Source organism: Capsella rubella, unplaced genomic scaffold, assembly GCF_000375325.1.
Source record: "Capsella rubella cultivar Monte Gargano unplaced genomic scaffold, Caprub1_0 scaffold_1, whole genome shotgun sequence".
Lineage (NCBI taxonomy): Eukaryota > Viridiplantae > Streptophyta > Magnoliopsida > Brassicales > Brassicaceae > Capsella > Capsella rubella.
Window position 1 is genome coordinate 7,887,978 of NW_006238923.1, and position 23,660 is coordinate 7,911,637.

A 23,660-nucleotide genomic window follows, 5' to 3' on the forward strand; every position below is an offset into this window, starting at 1 on the left:
TTCTTCTGAAAAGTGAAAACCAACAAAATAGTTTACCACAATGCTTCTTAGAAAACCTTTACCAATATTTGTTATTTCTCTCAATCCCTTTTAGGATAGTATTACACACGATGAAACAAGAAAAGCAATTTTTACTTATTAATAACCTTACATAGTTTTATGATATACTTATGTTTTCTTTCCTAATAGAACCTTGCTAACAATTGTCTCAAAGTTTATCACCGAAGAACCACACGGCTGCTCAGTCGCTTTCTGCGCTAAACGCCGCCACTCTTCCGCCTTTTCTCTCATCTTCTTTCCCTTCTCTCCATCCATCAGCTCTCTAACCACTGCCTCGACCTCTTCCCTCTTTACATCTCCGCCAATCTCAATCCCAACCTCCCATTCGTCACAAGAAAACTTACAATTTGTTTGTTGCTCTGCAAAAAATGGCCAACATACCATCGGAACTCCGCAAGAAAGACTTTCTAACGTCGAGTTCCAACCGCAATGCGTCAAGAACCCTCCGATAGCCGGATGAGAAAGAACTTTCTCTTGAGGACACCAACTCGCCAGCATCCTTCGATCCGCTGTCTCCGTTAAAAACTCTGTCGGGATCACTGCCTCCTCTCCGGCTACTAAATCCGGCCGCATCACCCATAGAAACTCCTTCCCCGTTGCCGCCAAACCCCATGCAAACTCCAAGATCTGTGTCACGGTCATTATCGTTATGCTCCCAAAGTTAACATAAACAACGCTGTTTCGAGACTTAGTATCAAGCCAATTCAAACACTCAGTCTCCTCTTTCCATAGATTTAATCCCATCCTTCCAATCTCACTGTCTTCATCAATCTCCCTGTTTACTAAGAGATGAAGCGGTCCGATTGGATAAACCGGTGGTAAAATGGATTGCATAGACCTGATTATGTCATGCTCCAGGTCATCGAATGTGTTGAGAATGACAGCAGAGGCACGCTTGGTTCGACAGGTCTCACGGACAATGAAGTTGACCATTATGTCGTTGGGATTAGTTGTACGGATGAAACTAGGAATGTCTTTTAATTTTAGATTCTTCATTGAAGGTATCCAATCTATGACTGTGTCCAAGTGTTCCTTCGTCAAGCAACTCTCATCTACAAAATCCATCACACTTTTTATTATTATTTAATCTCACAATATTTAGTTATAATACAAACAACATATAAAAACAAACAAAGTGATCTAGAGAGTGAGGTTGGCCAAATTAGGATAAGGGTTATAGTTTCATCCATATCTTTTAGGTCAACGTAACTTTCTAGGCCTAATAGCAAACAAAGTGGCATTGAGTGACGTTGGCAGCCTAATTGCCCAACGACCTCTTAAATGATAAACCCATCGAGCTAGTAGTATCGTAAGGGTTAATTCTTGCGTTAGACTAAATATTATAACGTTAATAAAATCAATAATTAAATGCAAGAAAATGTACCCTGTACAGGACATAAACCCTTCTCGATGAAGAGATAATAGTGAAGATAAGCCATGAAGCCACAACCACTAGGGGTCCAAAACAGAACCTCCGGGACACCTAACTCCTCCGCAACGTCAAGAGTAAAGCTCATCGCACCATCTGCTACGATACAGCTCACCGGAGGAACATCCTCTCTGGTGTTAATCCGCCCGATAAGCTCCTTGAACGGAGCGAGACAGTTCTTCTCGGTGGACTCGGAAAGGGTAGGGATGTCCTGCGTGGCATCTACGTCAGTCTCAGGTAGACCGTCAGGTATGGCCTCGAACCGGAAGGAAGGAACTCTACCGAGTGCGTCAGTCCCACGGGACCGGATTAGGCGTTTGTGGTTGTAAACGGTGTTGACGAAGGTGACGTGGAAGCCTCTATTGTGGAGGAGTTTAGCCACTTTCAGCATCGGATTGATGTGGCCTTGAGCCGGGTAAGGCACGCAAACTACGTGTGGTTTTTGTTGGTTACAAACAACATGAGATCCCATTTTGTTTCTCTCTTTTGCTAAAAGACAAGATGTGATCTAACTGGGGTACTGTATGCTAAAGCTTCGCTGTCCGCAAATTTATAGGGAAAACCGTGAGTCCGTGTATTTATCGCACGTGGCTATTGTCGAAGTAAATGCGTATTATATATTTATGAGTCGGTTTATACATAATTAACAAGTTTTGAATTCAAGACACTATCGTTCAATAAAAACTATTTATTATTTATTAATTTGCTAAGGGTTTTCGTAATAGGAATTGCAATTATGATTCATGCTTTGTAACCAAACTTTAGGTTTTCAATTATGAATTTATATATTTGTGATGACAAGGCATGTGACAAGGCATGTGATGAGGCAAGGCGTCCCAATGCTCGTTATTTATCAGTCCAATGTACTCAACATCTTCAATTTTATAAGATGTTTTAAACTAAAACACACATAATTTTGTATATAAACAGTCCAAAATATCAAAATTTGAATGTTAAAAGAAAAACTCAAATAAAGTGAAACATAGTGAAATTCTATAGCATCTTATAAAAAGAATCACTTATACGGTAATTATTATAAATGATACATTTCTGTGATCATCTTATGTTTTACAGTTTTAGTTAATCCTGTGATTTTTGTCCCAAAAGAAACTTGCTTACAACTGTCTGAAAATTCACAAAGGAGGAACCAAGTTTAAGCTCCGTTGCTTCCTCTACCAAGCGCCGCCACTCTCCTGCCTTCTCTCTCATCTTCTTTCCCTTATCTCCATCCATAAGCTCTCTAACCACCGCCTCAACCTCACCTCTCTTCACATCCCCACCTGTCTCGATCCCAACCTCCCACTCGTCACAACAAAACTTACAATTTGTTTGCTGGTCGGCGAAAAATGGCCAACACACCATAGGAACTCCACCCGAAAGACTTTCCAATATTGAGTTCCACCCGCAATGCGTCAAGAACCCTCCAACCGCTGGGTGGGAGAGGACCTTCTCTTGAGGACACCAACTCGCTAACATTCTCCGGTCTGCGGTCTCGGTTAAAAACTCCGATGGAACCACGGCTTCCTCTCCGCCTACTAAATCCGGCCGGATCACCCATAAAAACTCTTTCCCACTTCCAGCCAAACCCCAAGCAAACTCTATAAGCTGCTCCCGGCTCAAAACAGTTATGCTCCCAAAGTTAATATAAATGACACTGTTCTGAGTCTTAGTATCAAGCCAATCCAAACATTTCATCTCCTCTTTCCATAAATTTGAATTCATCATTCCAACCTCACTACCTTCTTCAATCTCCCGGTTTGCTAAGAGATGAAGCGGTCCAACTGAATAAACCGGAGGTAAAAGGGGTTGCATAGCCTGGATAACGCCATGCTCAAGGTCATCAAATGTGTTTAAAATGATAGCAGAAGCACGTCTGGCTCGCTCGGTCTCGTGGAGGGCGAATTTAAGCACAGCATCATCAGGATTTGTGGTACGTATGAAGCTAGGAATATCCTTCAGCTTTAGATTCTTCATTGACGGTATAAAATCTATAACCGTGTCTAAGTGCTCCTTCGTCAAGTAGCTCTCATCTGCCAAATCAATCACCATTATTAATTAATACTAGAGATTAGTCTCCCGATACTAATTAAGAAAAATTGAAACACCCTGTTACACAAAATTTAATGCACATATTATATAGGCCATAGCCGTGTACGTTTATATGACTCAATATATTTAGGACACGGCATTCATAGTGTAACTTCGGAGCTAGAAGGAGTTATAAATATGAGTCACATATGAGCACCGAAAGACAGAGTGGCATGGTCCCTGGGCAGTGATATTATTGGGCTAACTAACTAAATTGATTTGAAGGAGTTATTAATTTTTTTTTCTTTGTCAGTTTCATGATTGGATGTTACTCATTTATTTCTGTTATCAATGATTTTCTCTCTTTACTCAAATTTATTGATTGTTATCAATGATTTTCTCTCTTTACTCAAATGAACATTATTGGTTATCTCTTTGTTGCGTGGTAAAATTTCCATGTTTATGCATATGTTTTAAAGATCATATAAAATATTGGATGGAATCTTGATTACTCAAAAAAAATTGGATGGTCAAATTAATTTTATTTTTTCAAAAACATTCATAATTATATATATTTATTAAAATATGGATCGAAATTCCCTATGGCCTTTCATCTTACTTCTATTTGGAAAAACTCAAGATAGCTACAACTGTATAAAATTTAGGATATTATAACATGACCATCTTGACCGGTCTTGTTCGTACGCATGGATCAATTGGGATCTTATAGTCTATGTCTCTTTTGTTAATCTGATTGCAAAAATGGATAATATATATACAATCTACAAACGATCTTAAACCTTTGTCAAACAAAAAAAATAACGATCACGTCGATTAAATTACTCAACGTGCCCGTGGTGTCGTAAAGGTTCTTAAGTTAAATTTAATTTTATAACGTTCAACAAAATCAATAATCAATGTAAGAACACGTACCTTTCATCGGAGATATACCCTTCTCAATGAAGAGGTAAAAGTGTAGATAGGCCAAGAACGCACAACCACTGGTTGTCCAAAAAAGAACCTCCGGGACTCCAAGCTCCTCGGCAACATCAAGCGTAAAGCTCATACAACCGTCGGATACAATACAGCTCACGGGAGGAACATTATCTCCCGCATTGATCCGTTGGATAAGCTCCTGGAACGGAGCGAGACAGTTCTTCATGGTAGACTCGCAAAGAGCTGTTATGTCCTGCGTAGTGTCCATATCGGTCTCCGGTAAACCATCGGGAATGGACTCGAACCGGAAGGAAGGAAGCCCGTCAAGGGCATTGGACCCACGAGAACGGAGGAAACGTTTGTGGTTGTAGATGGTGTTGACGAAAGTGACGTGGAAGCCTCTAGCATGGAGGAGTTTAGCCACTTTCATCATAGGGTTGATGTGGCCTTGAGCTGGATAGGGGACGCAAACAACGTGTGGTTTTTGTGTGTTACCAACGACATGAGATCCCATTTTATTTTTCTCTTTTGTTAGTCGTCACCTCTTTTTTTTTTTTGTGTGATAAACAATTGTGAGTTTTGTTTTGCCTTTGACATAACCCATTTTATAGAGAAAACTAGCAGTTGATCCGCGCTGCGCGCGGGAGGTTTATAATTCTTTTTGTTAATTTTTTTTTATATTGTGATGTTTTATTTATTTTTAACTGATTTTCAAAACATATTATAGTTATTTTCTTTTGAATTATTATCTTTCAATATTTAAATTTGGATTAAAAGCATTTTCTTTTTGATCATGTTATAAACTAATATTTCACTTTCAATTTTATTTTTCCCCTTTAAAATTTTATATATACAATTACATAATTTTTTTTATTGTACCATAAATTTAAATTTACTTACATTCTTAAACTCAGTAACACATTTAAAATTTTAAACTATGATCAATTTAAAATGAAAGTTGAATTATATTATTACCACTAACTAATAAAAGATGAAGTATTTCTTATTTAACATTTCATTTATTTACATAATTTATTTTTATTTATTTAAATTTTCTATTAATTAAATAAGTAGCATAAATATGCACTAAATGAATGTTTTAAATTTATTTGAATGTAAAAAAAATTGTGGCTTAGGTGGCACCATGAAAAGAGAGAAAAAGCTAACTTTATATATATAGAAAATGATGAAAAAGAGAGGCCAAATAATAATTTCGGGCCCCTGGCGGTTGGGCACGCAATTGCACAAACTACGTCATGTGCGAATAGTATCCAAATCTGTCATTGGTCCCTTCGAGGCGGGAATTTGTCGATTTATAGGTAAAAATTTCATATTTCATAATAATCCTATCAAAGACAATGTTCATATCTACTAGCTGAGCGTACTCTGCATAAGTTAGAAAAGCCATACTTGTTACGTATGGGCCTAATCATATAGGGACTAGTGCAACAAAGAAGGTTTCCGTGGCACCAGATCACGTTCCAAGGATGGTCTCCCAAGGCACATCACATGTGCCTATCTTTTTTGAGATTTTGCCAAATAACTAATTATTAGGATATACTTATCTCTATGCTTAGTGTACAGTTTTCAATGTTTTGTCTTAAATGAAAGACATAAGCGTACTTAGAAAGTAGTAATACTAATCCATAAGACCATAACTAATAAGGAGGTGATTTATGTCAAACAAAGCAATAACTTGACAATTGAGTGCGAGTGGACCGCTTGCCTAAATTCTTCTAGATTTCTCTTACGTACATCTTTTAGCCCTTTAGTTTTTTTTTTCTGTGAAATTTAATAGTTTTGGAACTATTAAGGTTATGTCCTTGTACGGGTGCGCAACTTGAGAAATTGTGTTCCGTTGTCCTTCAAATATTTGTCTTTTATTTTTGACATTGTTTGTTTTTCTTTATTTTCAGATTTTTCCTATCGTTTTTTTTTTCTCCATTTACCAGAAAATTTTATCACAGAATATATAAACCATAAAAGGGAAAAACCTACGCGGCCACGCCACCGTGACAAAGAAGAAACAAGAAAAGCACGTTCTGTGACAAACCTAATTTGGAATACAATCTGTAGCCAAGTTGATGCGTGAGTTTGACCTCAACATTTATATACAAATGTACAATCTCTAACCAAGTTTCAATAGTGATGACAAAAAAAAAAAAAAAAAAACCAAGTTCCAATAGCCGTTTTGTAAACTTGAATAAATATCTGCGGATGTAACAATATTCGAAATTGGAATATAATTTTTTATATAATTATATTGGTCGATCGATAAATAACCCACCATATAGTTTAAAACACATATAACATTATCTTTGTCACAAAACTAATGTGAACTACTTTGAACCGGCCTATTGTAGATGGTTAGTAAGCGTAAGTTAAAACCGCTCTACCACTTCAGTATACATATATTTTTGTGAACCTTTATACAAAGTTTATATAACAAAATACGAAAGTACGTAGACGACTCAACCACGCTGCATCGTGAGTGTTTATGAGACCCCAACGGCCTAATGGAGTTTCCTAGCCCAACAAATCAGTATGAGATTACTTTTAAATTGGTAGACATATTCTTTTAGCCCAATAGGCCTCGCTTGTTTCTCAAATACGTTAATTCTATTTGTTTTCTAATTAAGCTTTGATTCTGATTTATCTTTTTTTGATGAATAATTGTTACGACGACTGTAGGAAAAAGAGAATACGTAATTGTTATGATCTCTCGCGTGTAGTAATTCTTGCGAGTTGCGAGTGAAGTATGTGCTTCCTATCTCTAGAAAAAAGGAACTTGAGACAAAAGTTGGTCATTTAGTGGAGATTCTATCTTTGGATCGATGTTCTCTAGCATCTTGCTAGATTGTATATGCCCATATCTAGGTACACTGATGATTTCGTTGATGACAAGTAGTATTAGTATATATTTGTAAAAAGCAACATGACCACCAAAGTCAACACACCTAACAAATTGTCTCTCTCACCCTCTCCTTTCCACGAACGTAAGAGCAAGACTATCGTGGGGTCGACTTCACCTGATCATTATCACACCTCTCGGCTCCACCTTTGTGATCTATACTTAGGAGTACAAAAGAATATGCTCTTCATTTCATTCCATTATTAAGTCTGCGTAAACACAAACAACTCTTCAATTTCTGACCAGGAAAACCCAATAAACACGTTCTTCTATACCGTATAACATATATCAAGAACTGGTCCATTTACTGTCTGTTCCTTGGACTAATACGACAAGGCAGGGTCATATGTTTTGAATATACAGAATTTTTTTTCAGTCTTAGTCTAAAAATATAGAACGAATCGTTAGTAAACTATAGGATTAGGATTAGAGAATGAAACAACTTATAAATCAATACTAACGAAAAGAAAAAGTATGGTAAAAGTTAATACTATGTCCTAATCAAGAAGACATGAAACAATAAACAATTACAAGTAACAACAATAAATAAGATTATGTCAAAAAGTGGGAGTTGGCGAAATAGAATGGTGGGCTTCCGCCATTTACGACGGGTGTTAGGTGAGAAATGAGCTTCACTCAGCCTCGTTTAATCTCTTATCTATTTTTTAACTTCTCTTTAATCAAATCTACTGATAAGTGTTTTGATTTTTTTTAATAGCTTTTTCAAACATGTACAAATACATCCCATTTTTTTCTTTTAGTATGACAAAACATTCGACCAACTTTTATGTATAAACTAAATCTTGATTCTTGACCATGACCATCGTGATAATAAGTACAAGACGACGACCAACACCGTGTTTAAATTTATAAAGACTCTACGTACGCGGTTCAAGAGAAATATTTGTGAAATTTCTTAGATCAATTTGGCAAAACATTCGATTTAATTTACGAAACAATGTTGTAATGAAGTAATGTTTTGTCTTTCATTTTTATTTTTATGTATTAATCCGCTTCTATGGTTTTGAATTTTTGATCAATAATTCCAATTCAACAAAATACTTAAAAAACAAAATTTGGTAACCATGTTTGATGGAATCAATTAAGAATTTTTTTCAGTTACAATTTTTTTTTGTATACGGATTGAGAGAAAATAATTAATTATTTTTGCAATAAATTTGATGGTCATTAAATTTTTGTTAAAAAGTGATGCAAAAATATTATAGTAGATAAATTTGGTAACCATGCTTGATATAATCCATTAAAATACTTTACCTTAATTCTCAATCTTCAGTCTTTTTTTTGTTTTTTTTAGTTTTCAGTTACATTTTCTGTGTAAAAAAAATTCTTATAAGATTTTATAGTACAAATGAGTCTCCTAATTCCAATAAAATAAGTGAACAAAGCTTTAAAAATATATAGATTGTAGACCTACGACATTTTTGATTAAAAAAGTAATTAAAAGTTTCTCACCGAACATTAGCGGCAAACACATGCCAATTCAAAACGAAACTAAACCGAATACGTTTCCGGTTACGGACACGTTAGCCGGTTATCATCGAAGCAAAATTGACAAATATACCCTTCTAACAATCCCAACATCTGAATTACCAAAAACACCCTCACAAGTAATATACCTACCACAACTACAACACATTAGGCTTTCTCTCTTCACCAAACACCACCACCACCAAAGACATCTCCAACCTTCGTTTATAAAACCCTTAAATTCTCCTCTTAACTCTTCTCAGGTTTCGTGTAACATTTCACACACCACATTTGTCGAAATCTCTACACCAAACCCAGAAAACATTTAAAAAAAGAAAAAAAAACTTATTTTTGTTTCCTATACCAAAATGGCGCTTATGAATGGGAGCATGAATCTATCATCGGTCAAATCATCAGTAATCAAACCAAACTTCTCCTCCGCCGTCCCAAGACCCACTTCCTTCCGGATCTCCGCCGTACAAACCGACCCAAAAACGCCAGCAGCTTCATCGGCGGCGGCGGCGACGACGACTCCGGCAGCGTTGACGAAGACCGTTGGGGTTAATGTGGGTAAAGGGAAATGGGCACCAGAGAGTTGGAGGGCGAAGAAGGCTTTACAACAACCGGAGTATCCAGATTTAGCTGAGCTAGAAGCGGTGCTGCAGACGATCGAAGCCTTTCCTCCGATCGTGTTCGCCGGAGAAGCTAGATTGCTTGAGGAGCGTTTAGGACAAGCTGCGATGGGTGAAGCGTTTCTGTTGCAAGGAGGAGATTGTGCAGAGAGTTTCAAAGAGTTTAATGCCAATAACATTCGTGATACTTTCAGGATTCTTCTTCAGATGGGTGCTGTGTTGATGTTTGGAGGCCAAGTCCCTGTTGTTAAGGTATATAAAGATTGAGACTTTTCATTTGGTTTTGGTAAGGACAAGTTTGGATTTTTGTGTATTGAGATTTGAGTTTTTTCTTAGGTTGGGAGAATGGCGGGTCAATTTGCGAAGCCGAGATCGGATTCGTTTGAGGAGAAAGATGGAGTGAAGCTGCCGAGTTACAGAGGAGATAACATCAATGGAGATACCTTTGACTCGAAGTCTAGGATTCCTGATCCACAGAGGATGATTAGAGCTTATTGTCAATCTGCAGCTACTTTGAATCTTTTGAGAGCTTTTGCCACTGGTGGTTATGCTGCTATGCAGAGAGTTACTCAATGGAATCTTGATTTCACTGAACGTAGTGAGCAAGGAGACAGGTAACAGAACAATAAAGCTTTTGTTTTTATGGATCTCTTCTTAACTGCCATAAAGTTAGATGCTTGATTGTTTCTGTCTAGTGGATATGCAAGTAGTCATGGGTAAGATACGATTGTTTGGTTGTTTATGCGTTTGCTTTTCCATCCTAGATTAGGACTTGCATAGTACTGACTACATCCTATTTATTGCTTGTGTTGGCTTATATTGGATTCAGTGCTCTCCCTTTTTGAATACCTAACCTTATTTAGTATCAACTAGTTAGGTAGACTTTATGGAGTGGATGCAGAAAAAGTTTAAGAAGTTTTTCCCTTTTAAGTAGCTGAGAAGCCTAATCATTGTTCCAACCTTATTGAGTAAATGTAGACAATTTCGTTATCTTTGTCTACATTTCGGGCATGTGTGATGATATTTGTTATATTGGATTGGCAGGTACCGTGAACTAGCTAACCGTGTTGATGAAGCGCTTGGTTTCATGCACGCTGCTGGACTAACCCTCGATCATCCCATAATGCAAACAACCGACTTCTGGACTTCCCATGAGTGTTTGCTCTTGCCTTATGAACAATCACTAACAAGGCTTGACTCGACCTCTGGTCTCTACTACGATTGTTCTGCTCATATGATTTGGGTCGGTGAGCGAACCAGACAGCTCGATGGTGCCCACGTCGAGTTCTTAAGAGGTGTTGCTAATCCTCTTGGAATCAAGGTTTGTTTTTAAACTCTTCTCTCATCAGGTTTTAGTTTAACCCTAGTGAGACTGATTGAGATCTTTGTGATGGTATAGGTGAGTGATAAGATGGATCCAAAGGAGCTAGTGAAGCTGATTGAGATCTTAAATGCTGACAACAAGCCTGGCAGGATTACCATCATCACAAGAATGGGAGCAGAGAATATGAGAGTGAAGCTTCCTCATTTAATCAGAGCAGTGCGACGTGCTGGACAGATTGTGACTTGGGTCAGTGATCCAATGCACGGAAACACCATTAAGGCTCCTTGTGGTCTCAAGACTCGTCCCTTTGACGCCATCTTGGTACGTTCTGTAAAACTCTCCCTATTGATTACAACTTGTTATACTATTAAGGTTCTTTTGATCATTGCAAGTGATAGAAATAGAAATAATTTTTTTTTTTTCGTATCTAGTAAAATATATGAGTGTATGATGATTATGGACCATAGTAGTAGGTGAGATAGCGAAAGGTGACAAAAAATCAGACTATGGTTGGGCCAAAGTTGACAGTTGACACAACTGCTTTTTTTTTTTTTTGGTGGTCCTGCTAAGTATAAGAAAAAGAAAAATACTGAACTTTTGGTAGAGTTATATAAAACTTAAAAATATTATATAGCTCAACTATAATTGTTTGATTTTGATATTTTGTTACTCGGATTAGTATATACCAAAGCAAATGAAATATTCTTGTATTTTGTGCAAATCATCTAATATCTTTTTCATTCATTTGATAAATATATAGGCTGAAGTGAGGGCGTTCTTTGACGTGCACGAGCAAGAAGGGAGCCACCCGGGAGGAATTCACCTAGAGATGACAGGTCAGAACGTGACCGAGTGCATCGGTGGTTCACGCACAGTCACCTTTGACGACTTGGGCTCACGTTACCACACTCACTGTGACCCTCGCCTTAATGCTTCACAGTCTCTCGAGCTCTCCTTCATCATCGCTGAACGTCTTAGAAAGAGACGCATCAAGTCTCAACAGGCCTTTTCCGTCTAATCAATTAAACATGTGCTTATAATAATAATATCTATCTACATATAAAAGTGTGTGTGTGATGAACTCAATACGATCTCATTTTATCTTTTCATTCAAATCATGAATCAATAGAACGCTTACGGTTTTTTGTTTTAATGTTGCTAGTGAGTATTACTTCCATTTTGGATTTAATAAAATCGTGGACGGTTGGATTTTTATTTATGTTGTGAACAGTCTTGTGTATGTTGAACTTGAACTAAATGTTTGTGTTTTAAATCTTAACCAAAGAAAACAAAACTGGAACAAGTTTAAGCTTATGTTTTTAGAGAGATGCACGTCAAAGTCAAGATATGATCTGGAACAGTCGAGGGAGTCATTTCGAGGCAAAGTGGAGGCCAAGTCACCTAAAGTCCAACCATAGAAAATCATTTTATTTGGAAAATGTTTTTAAAAGATTAAAAAAAAAGTCTCGCATTCGGTGGGGACTCCAAATAATTTGGTTTACCTTACTAGATTATTCAAAGTACGACATATATAAGAAGCAAAGATTACAAAGAAGTTGTCACATAGAAAAAAACGAAAGATCACAAAAAGAAACAAGACACAAAAGCAGCAAAAGGTAAAAAAACAAAAAAGGATTAAAGAAAAACACCGACGATGAAAAGGAAAAAAGAAACACTATTAAGGTATGGAAGCAGGCTAAGGCGGAAAGGTTGGAGACGACATGGTGGTTGGGAAAGGTATATTGTTCGGTGAATAGGGTCACTCCAGATTCCCTTCTGGAACCAATAATGGGGAACCGTTCTCCAGTTCAGAATCGTTCTGAGGATCAAACCAATCAAGATTTTCAAACGGCGAGATCGCTGAAATCGATGGTGGAACGTTCTCTTGTTGTTGATCGTTCGGATAATTGGGCCACTCTCGACTCCATAATGATGGAGTCGGCAAAACTGGTGGTGGAATGTTGGAAAAGCTGTGCCACTCTTGTCTCCAGAACGAGGAAGTTATTAGAACCGATGATAGAACGTTCTCTTGTCGTATAAAGTTGAAAGTATTGGGAACGCCTACCCTCCACAATGGTAGAGTCTCTGGAACTGGTTGAATTGGAAGTGACATGCTCGGAGAGAATAGACCGTTGGGAGAACTTCGCATGTCTAATGATCTGAACGGATTCGTTGGAATGTTCTCCCATAGTTGTGTTGAATACATAAACCATTCTAAGGATCTGACCGACGCAATTGTTGGAAATGGCGGTGGTGGTGGAATGTTCTCCGTTCCTTGATCGTTCTGAGAAGCTGGCCAAACCGGAACTGGCGGTGGTGGAATGCTCACATGTTGTTGGTATTCTTCACCATTTGTGAGCAGAAGAGGCAACGGAGATCGCAACCCAGACAACTGATCCTGGCTCGTACCATCTTCCATCGTAGTGTTATCAATGTCCTGCAAAACAGCATCCACCCAACCTTGCCCGAAATCTTGTTGTCTAAGAGAAAGCGGTGACGAGAACGCTGGTCGGGACGGTAGAGACAACTGAGATTCTGGATACGGGGTTCGAGTGTAGAGTGATGCATCTGTTGAGGTGATCATGGCAGTGCACGTATTCGGAACCGCAAGGTGAACAAGATCAGGTTGAGTAGTAATATGAATGACACTTGGCCTGCGGTTGTCAACAAGAAGCAGTGGCGGAGGACGAAACATATCGAGACGACGGATAGGGGAACAGCCGGTGAGGCGAAGAACCGTGCTCATAAAAAAATCTTTATGAATTTTCATGATCAGCGCCCCAACATTCTGAGGTTTCCGTATTTTGTACACACGTTTCGATTTTGAACACTCATTGGTAGGTTTCTCTTTGGAAGGCTCACTGGTAGGTTTCCTTCTTGAACGCTTACTGGTAGGCTTCCTTCTTGAACGCTCATGGGCAACAATGATGGCTTGGCTCTGGTCAAGATCCATTGGGAAACTTGGAGGTAGATTGGTAATTATGGCTTCTTCTTTTTACTTTTTTTTTTCTTCTTAATTTTCTTATCTCTCAATTCACATATTTACTCCTTATATATATCCAATGTTCTTCATATCTATTCAGGTGCCCATTAATTAGATTCCCATAAAGTTTGCGTTGAATTAAGATTTGTTTTATATATTTTAAGCAATCTTTTAAATTTGAATGAAGAATAATCTCATTCAAATTACTCTCCATTCAAATATGTATTATGAGATTTCTATAAACAAGGAACTATTAATAATATTTCCGAAATATGGGGATGTGCCTTTAGTCAAGTAATTAACTATTAATTTATGCGATTTTGGAATTTGATTTTAGTAGTCCGCGTGATCAAAATTAAGTTATGGATAGGTTTTTATCAATCATCAGATGTAATAGGTGTGGCTAATGTTATTTGACTATACAAAGATTCATCCATTATACCTCTCATTCATAAACCTTATGTTTTGTGTAACTTCATGGAGCTTGTTCCACCCATATTGCTTTCTCGTTGCACACTTTGAACAGCTCCTTTTTTGCTACATAATATAAGAGCATGTTTATTGGTGGGCTCTTGACTAAAATTTTGTGAAACTTTAAGAGTCCACCAATGGTCAGACCCTTATTTCTTTTTTTCCTCTCGATCTTTTTTTAAAACTCAACTTTGGGCTGTTTTATTGATACCCAAAATTTTTAAATTATTTACTCATAAACTTGCTCATAAATTTTCCAATGTCTCTTAATTTTACCTCTCGGAGGAACATAAAAATTTCCACTCGGTCTTCCTATGTGAAATGAGTTAATTATAATTAGACTAGAAGTTAAACTAATTAGAATGTAGGACTGTAGGAATGATGATGACAAAACAGTACGTAGTTTTGAGTACATTTCCAACAAGGGCGTATTTTGCAATGAACAAAACTTTCGAATCAGATATCTTATAAGTAACGAACGAATGTCATACTTACAAATCTTATAAGTAACGAACGAGATGTACCTCTGTATGATTAAACGCATGCACAATATAGAGTGAGCACGTCAAATTAACTCTATCGTATGTGCCGCGTACTCCCGTGTCGCTCTATAGTAATGTGTCGTTGGACGAATTAAATATTCACTATAAAGTAATACATATCTTACGTTGGAACATATTTAAAAGATAAGATACGAACAAGAGAGTCAAGTTCTCTCCCTCTCTCTCGTCCACATACCTATTATTGTGCATACCTCGATCTCATCGTCACCATGGACAAGACATCCTTCCCTAGCAGCGAAGCAAAACCAATTAGATGCAAAGCAGCAATATGTAGAAATGCAGGAGAAGCATTGGTGATAGAAGACATCTACGTGGATCCACCTCAAGCTTACGAAGTTAGGATTAAGATTTTATGCACTTCTCTATGTCACACTGATCTTAGTTTCTGGAAACTGGACTTTGTAAGTTTACACCTATATCAAAAAGTCAACAGACATTTTATTATTCAAATCTTGATTTCACTACTTTTCCAGGGACCGCTTTCAAGATTTCCTAGGATTCTAGGTCACGAAGCAGTCGGGTGAATTAATCTTCATATACTTCTTTAATTTGAATTTTACAATCTTGATCTTCAAGAACCTGCCTAATTACTTTGTTATCCAGTGTGGTCGAAAGCATTGGAGAAAACGTGGATGGGTTCAAACAAGGCGACGTCGTTTTGCCAGTGTTTCAACCATACTGTGAAGAATGCAAAGACTGCAAGTCTTCAAAAACTAACTGGTGTGAAAGGTATGCCGACGATTTCGTATCAAACACAAGACGATATGGGATGAGTTCAAGATTCAAAGACTCTTCGGGAGAAGTTATTCACCATTTCTTCTTTGTCTCAAGTTTTTCTGAATACACCGTCGTGGATATCGTACATCTTGTCAAAATATCTCCTGAAATCCCTGTTGATAAAGCGGCTTTGCTCAGCTGCGGTGTCTCCACAGGTATCTCAGTTCATCCTTCTTCTCTTCTTTTTTCATAGGGTTGGTATAGATATTTTAGCTATATCCGGATTGAAAACATAAATAGAAGAAGAATTTAGGGATGAAATTGTTATTTATTAGAAGTACGAAATTGGATTATTAGAAGTACGAAATTGGACATGCATGCATGAGCTGATACGGTCATGTCACGTGGAGCAGGAATTGGAGGAGCTTGGAAGGTGGCTAACGTGGAAGAAGGCTCCACTGTTGCTGTATTTGGTCTCGGTGCTGTTGGACTTGCAGTAATCATTTCATTTCTTCAATTATAATACTACCTTTTTCTTTGTGTCGTCTTCAATTATATACTTACTTTTTCTTCTATAAAGTTGAAAGCAAAAGTATTTAAACAGTTAGTTCTTATATATAGTTTTGTTTGGTCAACTTTATATTAGTTATTTCTTAACCTTGATCAAATAATTTAAACGATTTGGTTAAAAGGTTGCAGAAGGAGCCAGACTACGTGGGGCTGCGAAGATCATCGGAATTGATACTAATCCTGATAAATTCGACTTAGGTAAAGTTGTGTTTTATTTCAATCTGTTATACATTTGTCAGTAACATGGCCAAACATCGTTTCAACTTGTTTATGTCTATGTCATTTATGATAATAATAATATAAAAAATGAAAAATAAATCATATTGTTGATTTAAAAACGTAAGTTATTACTTAATCATATATAATCCTTTTTTTTACATTGAGCAGGTAAGAAATTTGGTCTTACGGATTTCGTCAATCCTACCTTATGCGGAGAAAAGAAGATTAGTGAGGTATACGGGAAAACGATCTATTTCCCCTTGAGAACTAACGTATCAATCCAGATAGAGCCCAAACTTTGACCTCGCTGTAGATATCCCTGAACACAAAATTCGAATCCTATTTCTCCCCGAAATAAAAGTTCTAAACCTATTTCCCCCCAAAATCAAAGTTCAAGATCTACTTCTCCCCAATTCTGGGTCTTCACTGGTTTACTATTTATTTAACCATTTAATGAATAGCCTAAACCCGATTAAGCTTTGAAAATCTCAAAATTTATGTCAGAAATCATCACAATCGTTTAATCCAAAGTTGAGGATTGAGAAATTTGGGGATTTGGAGATGGATTCTCATGGGAATTTCGAGACTTTTGAAACTTAATCGAGTTAAAACAAGTTTGGTTTGGTTAAGTAATCAATAAACCAATAGAAACCAAGAGCTGGGGATAATTAGATCTTGAACTTTGGATTCGGGGGGAATTAGATTTGGAACTTTTATTTCGGGGGGAAATAGAATTGGAACTTTTGTTTCGGGGATATTTACATTGGGGTCAAAGTTCGGGCTCTATCTGGATTGATACGTTAGTTCTCAGGGGGAAATAGATCGTTTTCCCGAGGTATACAGTATACTTATCTAATATCTTGCACCGTTTCATATTTAAATTTTACGTCGGAGGTATAAATTAACGTCGGAGTAATTAATTAACTCATTCACACACGTTAAATAGCATAACTAAGTTGAGAAATACCCTCCAATAGTACTAAACTAAGTTTTTGTTGTTATATAATTATGAAAAGAGTTGTTATATATAATTATGAAAAAGGTGATTAAAGAGATGACAGGAGGAGGAGTTGACTATAGTTTCGAATGCGTTGGCTTAGCATCTTTACTTAACGAGGCTTTCATCAGCACCCGCACGGTACGTACCAGTCGCTTAAACCAGATCATACCAATGGTTAAACCAAATCAGTTTTTACAATTTACAATATTTAAAACAACTATCAAATAATTAGTATATATGAACAAAACAGGGATCAGGAAAAACGATAATGTTGGGGTTGGAGAAGCATGCAGCGCCAATAAGTTTAGGTAGTTTTGATCTTCTTAGAGGGAGAAACATTTGCGGAAGCTTCTTTGGTGGTTTCAAATCAAAACTTGATATTCCTATTCTCGTGGATCATTACCTTAAAATGGTAATTATAAATTTTAAAGATTACATTAACATCTTTTATGAGATTAAATAATTCTTTTTACAAATTGTATAGGAGCTCAATCTGGATGATTTTATCACGCACGAACTGAATTTTCAAGAAATCAACAAGGCTTTCGATTTATTAAAGGAAGGGAAGTCTCTCCGTTGCATTATATGGATGGATAAGTAAAAATTACTTACTTGCAAGTTATATATGTTAGTATGTTACTGTTTAAAAACTTTTTTGTTTTGTTGATTTTGTATAGATCATCGTCCTTTTGTCGTCCAATAAAAGATGTTTTGTTCTTGTTACCTTTGCAGTTTTTGTTCTACCAACAAGAGCCACAAACTTATCTTTCTTGCATTATCTTTGTCTATCGAAACCCTTTTTGTGTTTTCTGATGGTGAAAGCATGTACCATAGTGACTTTACGTACGAATGTTTTAACATATATCTTAAATTATAATAATTAAATTTAATTAAATATTTGTTCTAAAATTTTAGGTTTGTGTTTAATTTAAGATACATTTATGGATGTCTAAAAAATCATTTATGCATAAAACATCATAATTAATTGTTTTAAACACCATTGAACATGCTCTGACAAATATTAGTTAGAGTGTTACAAATATTATATCAAACATTTAATTTCAGTTGTTGTAACAAAACCGATATTGTTATTATTTTAAGCAAAACAGAGGGAAAGGATATCAAGTTACGTACCTTTGTGCTAACTACCAAGCTCCAAAATATGCTTTCATATTTTTTTCTTTTCTTTTTTGCTTTCATTGTTTCAATCAATCTTAAACCAACTTTTTTGTTTTACTCACAATTCATTTTAGATTACTTGACAAAATAAAGGTGCGTCGTCCCCACGGTGTTCTCATTATAGAGAAAGGATCACTATTTTGGAAAGAATGGTACACACAGAGACGTGCTTAATTATTCAACTAAAGTGATATATTAGAAAAACAAACTATTGATAAAAAATTTAGGGAATCTTTTGCAGAGATAAAATGAGATAATATAAGAAGAGTGACCGGAAAATGTATATATATAAGAAGAAACAAGTGACCATCTCTCTCTCTCAGATCACTCCATCATAATCCGTCATTAACCATGGAAAAGACTTCATTCTCCAGCACACAAGGAAAGCCGATTCGATGCAAAGCCGCAATTTTACGAAAAGCAAGGGAACCATTGGTGATAGAAGAGATCCAAGTTGATCCACCAAGAGCTTATGAAATTAGGATCAAGATTTTGTGCACTTCTCTATGTCACACCGATCTTACTTTCTCGAAACTAGACAGTGTAAGTTTTTTTTCTACCTTACATGGAAAAAGTCAACGACTAAGCTGTTCTTCTCTAATCCATTTGAGCTTTATCCAGGGACCTCTTGCTAGGTTTCCTAGGATTCTAGGACACGAAGCAGTCGGGTGAACATTCATATTTACACTTCTCTCATTTCAGTTTTTAACAAATCTTGATATTCAAGAAATCTGCCTAATTACTTTGTTATATATCTAGTGTGGTCGAGAGTACTGGAGAAAACGTGGACGGATTCGAACAAGGCGACGTCGTTTTGCCAGTGTTTCACCCTCAATGTGAAGAATGCAAAGACTGCAAATCTCCAAAGGGCAACTGGTGCACCAGATATACCAACGATTTCTTATCAAACACTAGACGATACGGAATGAGTTCTAGATTCAAAGACTCTTCCGGAGAAGACATTTACCATTTTTTGTTTGTCTCGAGTTTTACTGAATACACCGTCGTAGATATCGCACATCTCGTCAAGATCTCCCCGGAGATTCCCGTTCACAAAGCAGCCTTGCTAGGCTGCTGCGTCTCCACAGGTCAATTACCTTCATTTTCATATTCGCATAGGGTTGATTTTGATAGTTTTAGTTTTATCCGAGGCTAAAACATTAACTTAACTAGAAAATAAGGGGTGGAATATAATAGTTATTACACTCTTTGAATTTTTTTTTATAATATGCATGGACTGTAGGAGTTGGAGCTGTGTGGAAGGTGGCTGATGTGGAGAAAGGTTCCACTGTCGCTATCTTTGGCCTTGGTGCTGTTGGACTTGCGGTACCATTTACAATATATCTAATGATCTCGTGTAAAGTAGTTATTGCAAATCAAAGTCATATCACATATGATTTATTTATTAAAAAAAAAAAATTTGGTAAACAGGTTGCAGAAGGAGCCAGGCTGCGTGGGGCTGCACGGATCATTGGTGTGGATCTCAATCCAGAAAAGTTTGAAATAGGTTAGGTTACACTTTGTTAAACAAATGTATATATAGTACAAGTACTTCGCAATACACTATTATTAGTGTTTTTTTTTGGTGAACATACACTATTATTAGTTAGTTTGGTCTTTTTATATTTCAATATCATTTTATATTTGGATATTAAGACACCTTTAATTACTGATGTTGGAGTAGGTAAACAATTCGGGATCACGGATTTCGTCAACCCTACTTTGTGTGGAGAGAAGAAAACTAGCCAAGTGTGTTGATCACTTACACTAGTTTTTTACAAAGTTTTCTTAACTTATATATAATTCGTAACATGCAAACAAACTAATCTATATAGTATAATTATGGAAAAAGGTGATTAACGATATGACAGAAGGAGGAGTTGACTATAGTTTTGAATGCATTGGTTTATCTTCATCGATGGAGGAGGCTTTCAATAGCACTCGCCCGGTACAGTTTCTAATTGGTTAACGTTACAATTTTTTTTTGAATATCAATTGGTTATTAACGTAACTAGCATCATTATAATTACATGCATAAACCAAATTAAATCAAGTTTCGTATTAATTTTTCTTTGAAGGGATCGGGTAAAACGGTAGTATTGGGGATGGAAAAAGATGCTATGCCAATAAGCTTGGGTAGTTATGATCTTCTTAGAGGCAGAACTGTATGTGGAACATTATTTGGTGGTTTGAAACCCAAACTTGATATTCCCATTCTCGTGGATCGTTATTTAAAAAAGGTATACAAGAAAAGTAATCCAGTTGCACTTATTTCTAGCACTCTATATTGATATTTATGCATGTGATGTGAGTTTATATGATTGCAGGAGCTAAACTTGGACGGTCTGATTACACACGAATTGAAGTTTGAGGAAATTAACAAAGCTTTCGAATTATTGGCTGAAGGGAGCTCTATCCGTTGCATTCTATGGATGGATAAATAATTACAATTTCTTACATTTACCCAAACCATCGATGGTAACAAAGAAGAATAAAAAGAAAAAAAGAAAAAAAGAAAAAGCAATTTGAGGATGATGTAATTTTCTTACATTTACCCAAACCATCGATGGTAACAAAGAATAATTAAAAAAAAATATAGCAATTTGAGAATGATGTAATTCCTTTGTTGAGATATTGAATTTGCTCATATTGTTTCATTTATGGTTGAAGATAAACACATTTTTGTGCTATCTTCTATAGTTATATATTTTTTTTGTTTCTTAACACCAATCAATATACAGTATTATCATATCATAAGAGTAATACAAAATACAAGATACATAAATCACTTAAATATAACCACAAAACCAAATAAAGGAAATCGAACACGATTTTGATGAAGAAATAAAAGTGACCTGCATTCGAAAACGAAAGCCTTAAATTAAGATTGAATTAGACCATTTATCCAAAGTTTTATTTTTCTTGTTTGCCACTTACGGTAAGGGCAACATTATAGGGGTATCTTAGCTCCTAAGATACCCCTATATTTTCAAAGAAAAATCTTATGGAAGATCTTTTCTTTGAAAATATGAGGATATCCCTATAATGTTGGTCTAAGTGTAATAATAAGCTCCAAAATGAACTCCAGACAAATAAAACTAAAAAGAGTCTAATGGGCCTAGAGTGGACTCTGTAAAACAGGCCCAGATCATGTTAAAACGAAACACCGTCGTTTTGTCGGTAAAGGACATAACCCAGATAGAGAGATCCTGGAGAGAGCTAGCTTAAACCTAACAATCTCTGAGAGTATTGTATTATCATCAAAAGATTCTTGTCTCTCCGATCCTCATCGTTCTCCAGTAGTCTCACCTGAAGAATCTCCAAGTTTCTTTTGACCACACATCTTCAATGGCGGATGCTCAAACTCCATCTCTCTCCGAGGTTATTCTTCCGTCTGACCTCATTTCTCATTTGTTCTCTGTGCTGTAATCTCGCAGATCCTCAGTATTCATCTGATCTTTGTTGTTCGATCTAGTGAAAGAGTGAGCTGTCTCTGTATGATACTTTCGGGTTTGAGTTTGATTTTGTGATCGTTTGCTTATGTTTTTTTGCCACTTTGTTAGATCTGATTTCAATTCGATTTTTGATTTTATTATCTCAGAACGAGCTAAATTAGTGTTCTTTCTCTCTTCAATACATTCAATTTCTCGATCGGGTTCACAAAGTCTATTGTTTTGAACAGGTCAACATACCAGTTTTTAGATGAGCTTTGAAAAAATCCATTTTTTTAGATTGTAAATGGCATTAACAGCGTATAGAATGATGGTGTTGAATGATTTGCTTCGATTTGTAACAAATAGGATCGATTATGTTGGTATCATTTGGTCTGATACTTGGGAACACTTTTGTTTTGTTTTGTGCTGGTGATTTTATTTGGCAGCAATATCATTTGGAGAAAGATGTAAAGCAAGATACTACTGCCAAGCCTGTGGAAGTGAAAGAGGTAGTACCAGAAGTTACTAAACAAGTTGAAGAGGTTACCACGGAACAAACTAAGGAAGAATCTCCTGTTGAGAAAGCGGTTTCTGCGGTTGAAGAGAAGGTTGAATCTGCTCTTGCTTCAACCGAAGAGGCTTCTGAGGCTCCTGCTGCTGCGGAAGACAATGCTGAAGAGACCCCTGCTGCTACCGAGGAAAATAATGACGAAAACTCTAGTGAAGCAGTTGCTGAGGAAACTCCTGATGAGATCAAGGTATATTACTAGTAGTAGCCATCCACCAAAAACAAAAGATGCTTGCTTTGATGTGCTTGCTCTTCGTTCTCTCTTGATAAGTAACTGATTAAGTTGTCTCATTTCTACAGCTTGAGACAGCTCCTGCTGATTTCCGTTTCCCGACAACAAACCAAACTAGGCATTGTTTCACTCGTTACATTGAATATCACAGGTGAAAACCCAGTGTTCTTCTATGGTTACTCCTTTTTTTCCCTTCAGTTTTTTATCCAACTCCCCATGTCTAAGTCTTTTGATTGTTTACTAATCTCCAGATGTGTAGCTGCTAAGGGTGATGAAGCTCCAGAATGTGATAAGTTTGCTAAGTTTTACCGATCTCTTTGCCCCAGTGAATGGGTATACTTTCCATTATCCTTCTTCACTCTTTCAGTAGTTCCAGTGACTATTAGACAATGCTGATTAGTTACAAAACAACCTTTATTTAGACGGCTTCGCTGTTATGAGATGATAAATTTTCATGGAACTTACCCTCTGAGTGCTTTTTGGATGTTTTTCACCATTCTGCTTCTTAACAGTGCAAAATATATATTTTGTTTGTTTACAGGTTGATAGGTGGAACGAGCAAAGAGAGAATGGAACATTCCCCGGCCCTCTTTAAGACAGTCTCCTAAAGAAGAATCATATGCCTGTCATTCCTCTTTGCTGTTACCTTCATGATGTCTCGAGTTACATTGCAGAGTTTAATAAGATTTTACAAACCAGCACTTCTGGTTCCCATCAATCATAAAATGTGAGAATTTAACAAAACTTGATAATCTCAAATTTTCTCTTATATAAGTTTTGAGGATCATCTGATTTTGATATGTTTTCTTCCTGATTATACTTTCCCATGGCCAGTTTCAGTTCTTCAAACCGGAGACATTTTGTCTTTTGATTCTCCAAGGTTGCATATATAATATTTTATCATTCTCATTCCAAT

General features: G+C 36.5%; 7 protein-coding genes across 11 annotated transcripts; 4 read left to right on the forward strand and 3 right to left on the reverse strand.

Moving 5' to 3' along the window:
• Window positions 1-41: 41 nt before the first annotated feature.
• LOC17900659 (UDP-glycosyltransferase 85A3) lies at window positions 42-2,158 on the reverse strand. The gene is made up of 2 exons (XM_006304603.2): window positions 1,445-2,158; window positions 42-1,112 (listed from the first exon to the last, which is right to left on the reverse strand). The coding sequence occupies exons 1-2, from the start codon at window positions 1,959-1,961 to the stop codon at window positions 169-171; spliced, it is 1,461 nt and encodes a 486-aa protein (XP_006304665.1). The 5' UTR covers window positions 1,962-2,158; the 3' UTR covers window positions 42-168.
• A 302-nt stretch (window positions 2,159-2,460) lies between these two features.
• On the reverse strand, window positions 2,461-5,009 carry LOC17897707 (UDP-glycosyltransferase 85A1). The gene is made up of 2 exons (XM_006304431.2): window positions 4,451-5,009; window positions 2,461-3,519 (listed from the first exon to the last, which is right to left on the reverse strand). The coding sequence occupies exons 1-2, from the start codon at window positions 4,965-4,967 to the stop codon at window positions 2,570-2,572; spliced, it is 1,467 nt and encodes a 488-aa protein (XP_006304493.1). The 5' UTR covers window positions 4,968-5,009; the 3' UTR covers window positions 2,461-2,569.
• A 4,017-nt stretch (window positions 5,010-9,026) lies between these two features.
• On the forward strand, window positions 9,027-12,025 carry LOC17897494 (phospho-2-dehydro-3-deoxyheptonate aldolase 1, chloroplastic). The gene is made up of 5 exons (XM_006307173.2): window positions 9,027-9,736; window positions 9,821-10,098; window positions 10,529-10,805; window positions 10,884-11,129; window positions 11,569-12,025. Exons 1-5 carry the CDS (start codon window positions 9,221-9,223, stop codon window positions 11,824-11,826), a joined length of 1,575 nt encoding a protein of 524 aa, XP_006307235.1. The 5' UTR covers window positions 9,027-9,220; the 3' UTR covers window positions 11,827-12,025.
• A 542-nt stretch (window positions 12,026-12,567) lies between these two features.
• LOC17898841 lies at window positions 12,568-13,761 on the reverse strand. The gene has a single exon (XM_006303607.1). The coding sequence runs from the start codon at window positions 13,759-13,761 to the stop codon at window positions 12,568-12,570; it is 1,194 nt and encodes a 397-aa protein (XP_006303669.1).
• Window positions 13,762-14,963: 1,202 nt separating this feature from the next.
• Window positions 14,964-18,056, forward strand: LOC17897077 (alcohol dehydrogenase-like 1). Of its 5 annotated transcripts, XM_023788641.1 has the most exons (10): window positions 14,970-15,226; window positions 15,299-15,345; window positions 15,429-15,554; window positions 15,657-15,757; window positions 15,956-16,038; window positions 16,235-16,310; window positions 16,500-16,564; window positions 17,374-17,469; window positions 17,582-17,743; window positions 17,816-18,056. In XM_023788641.1, the coding sequence occupies exons 1-10, from the start codon at window positions 15,035-15,037 to the stop codon at window positions 17,930-17,932; spliced, it is 1,065 nt and encodes a 354-aa protein (XP_023644409.1). In that variant the 5' UTR covers window positions 14,970-15,034; the 3' UTR covers window positions 17,933-18,056. The 5 variants fall into 5 exon arrangements, with proteins under 5 accessions (XP_023644410.1, XP_023644412.1, XP_023644411.1 ...); XM_023788640.1 differs by having other exon boundaries at window positions 15,429-15,757; XM_023788642.1 differs by lacking the exon at window positions 17,816-18,056 and having other exon boundaries at window positions 14,964-15,226; window positions 15,429-15,757; window positions 17,393-17,469; window positions 17,582-17,673.
• A 698-nt stretch (window positions 18,057-18,754) lies between these two features.
• Window positions 18,755-21,200, forward strand: LOC17896790 (alcohol dehydrogenase-like 2). The gene is made up of 9 exons (XM_006304978.2): window positions 18,755-19,053; window positions 19,132-19,178; window positions 19,270-19,598; window positions 19,754-19,836; window positions 19,942-20,017; window positions 20,195-20,259; window positions 20,363-20,458; window positions 20,589-20,750; window positions 20,838-21,200. Exons 1-9 carry the CDS (start codon window positions 18,862-18,864, stop codon window positions 20,952-20,954), a joined length of 1,167 nt encoding a protein of 388 aa, XP_006305040.1. The 5' UTR covers window positions 18,755-18,861; the 3' UTR covers window positions 20,955-21,200.
• A 528-nt stretch (window positions 21,201-21,728) lies between these two features.
• Window positions 21,729-23,558, forward strand: LOC17896856 (cytochrome c oxidase subunit 6b-1). The gene is made up of 5 exons (XM_006305568.2): window positions 21,729-21,891; window positions 22,391-22,702; window positions 22,813-22,895; window positions 22,996-23,077; window positions 23,286-23,558. The coding sequence occupies exons 1-5, from the start codon at window positions 21,859-21,861 to the stop codon at window positions 23,337-23,339; spliced, it is 564 nt and encodes a 187-aa protein (XP_006305630.1). The 5' UTR covers window positions 21,729-21,858; the 3' UTR covers window positions 23,340-23,558.
• Window positions 23,559-23,660: the final 102 nt, after the last annotated feature.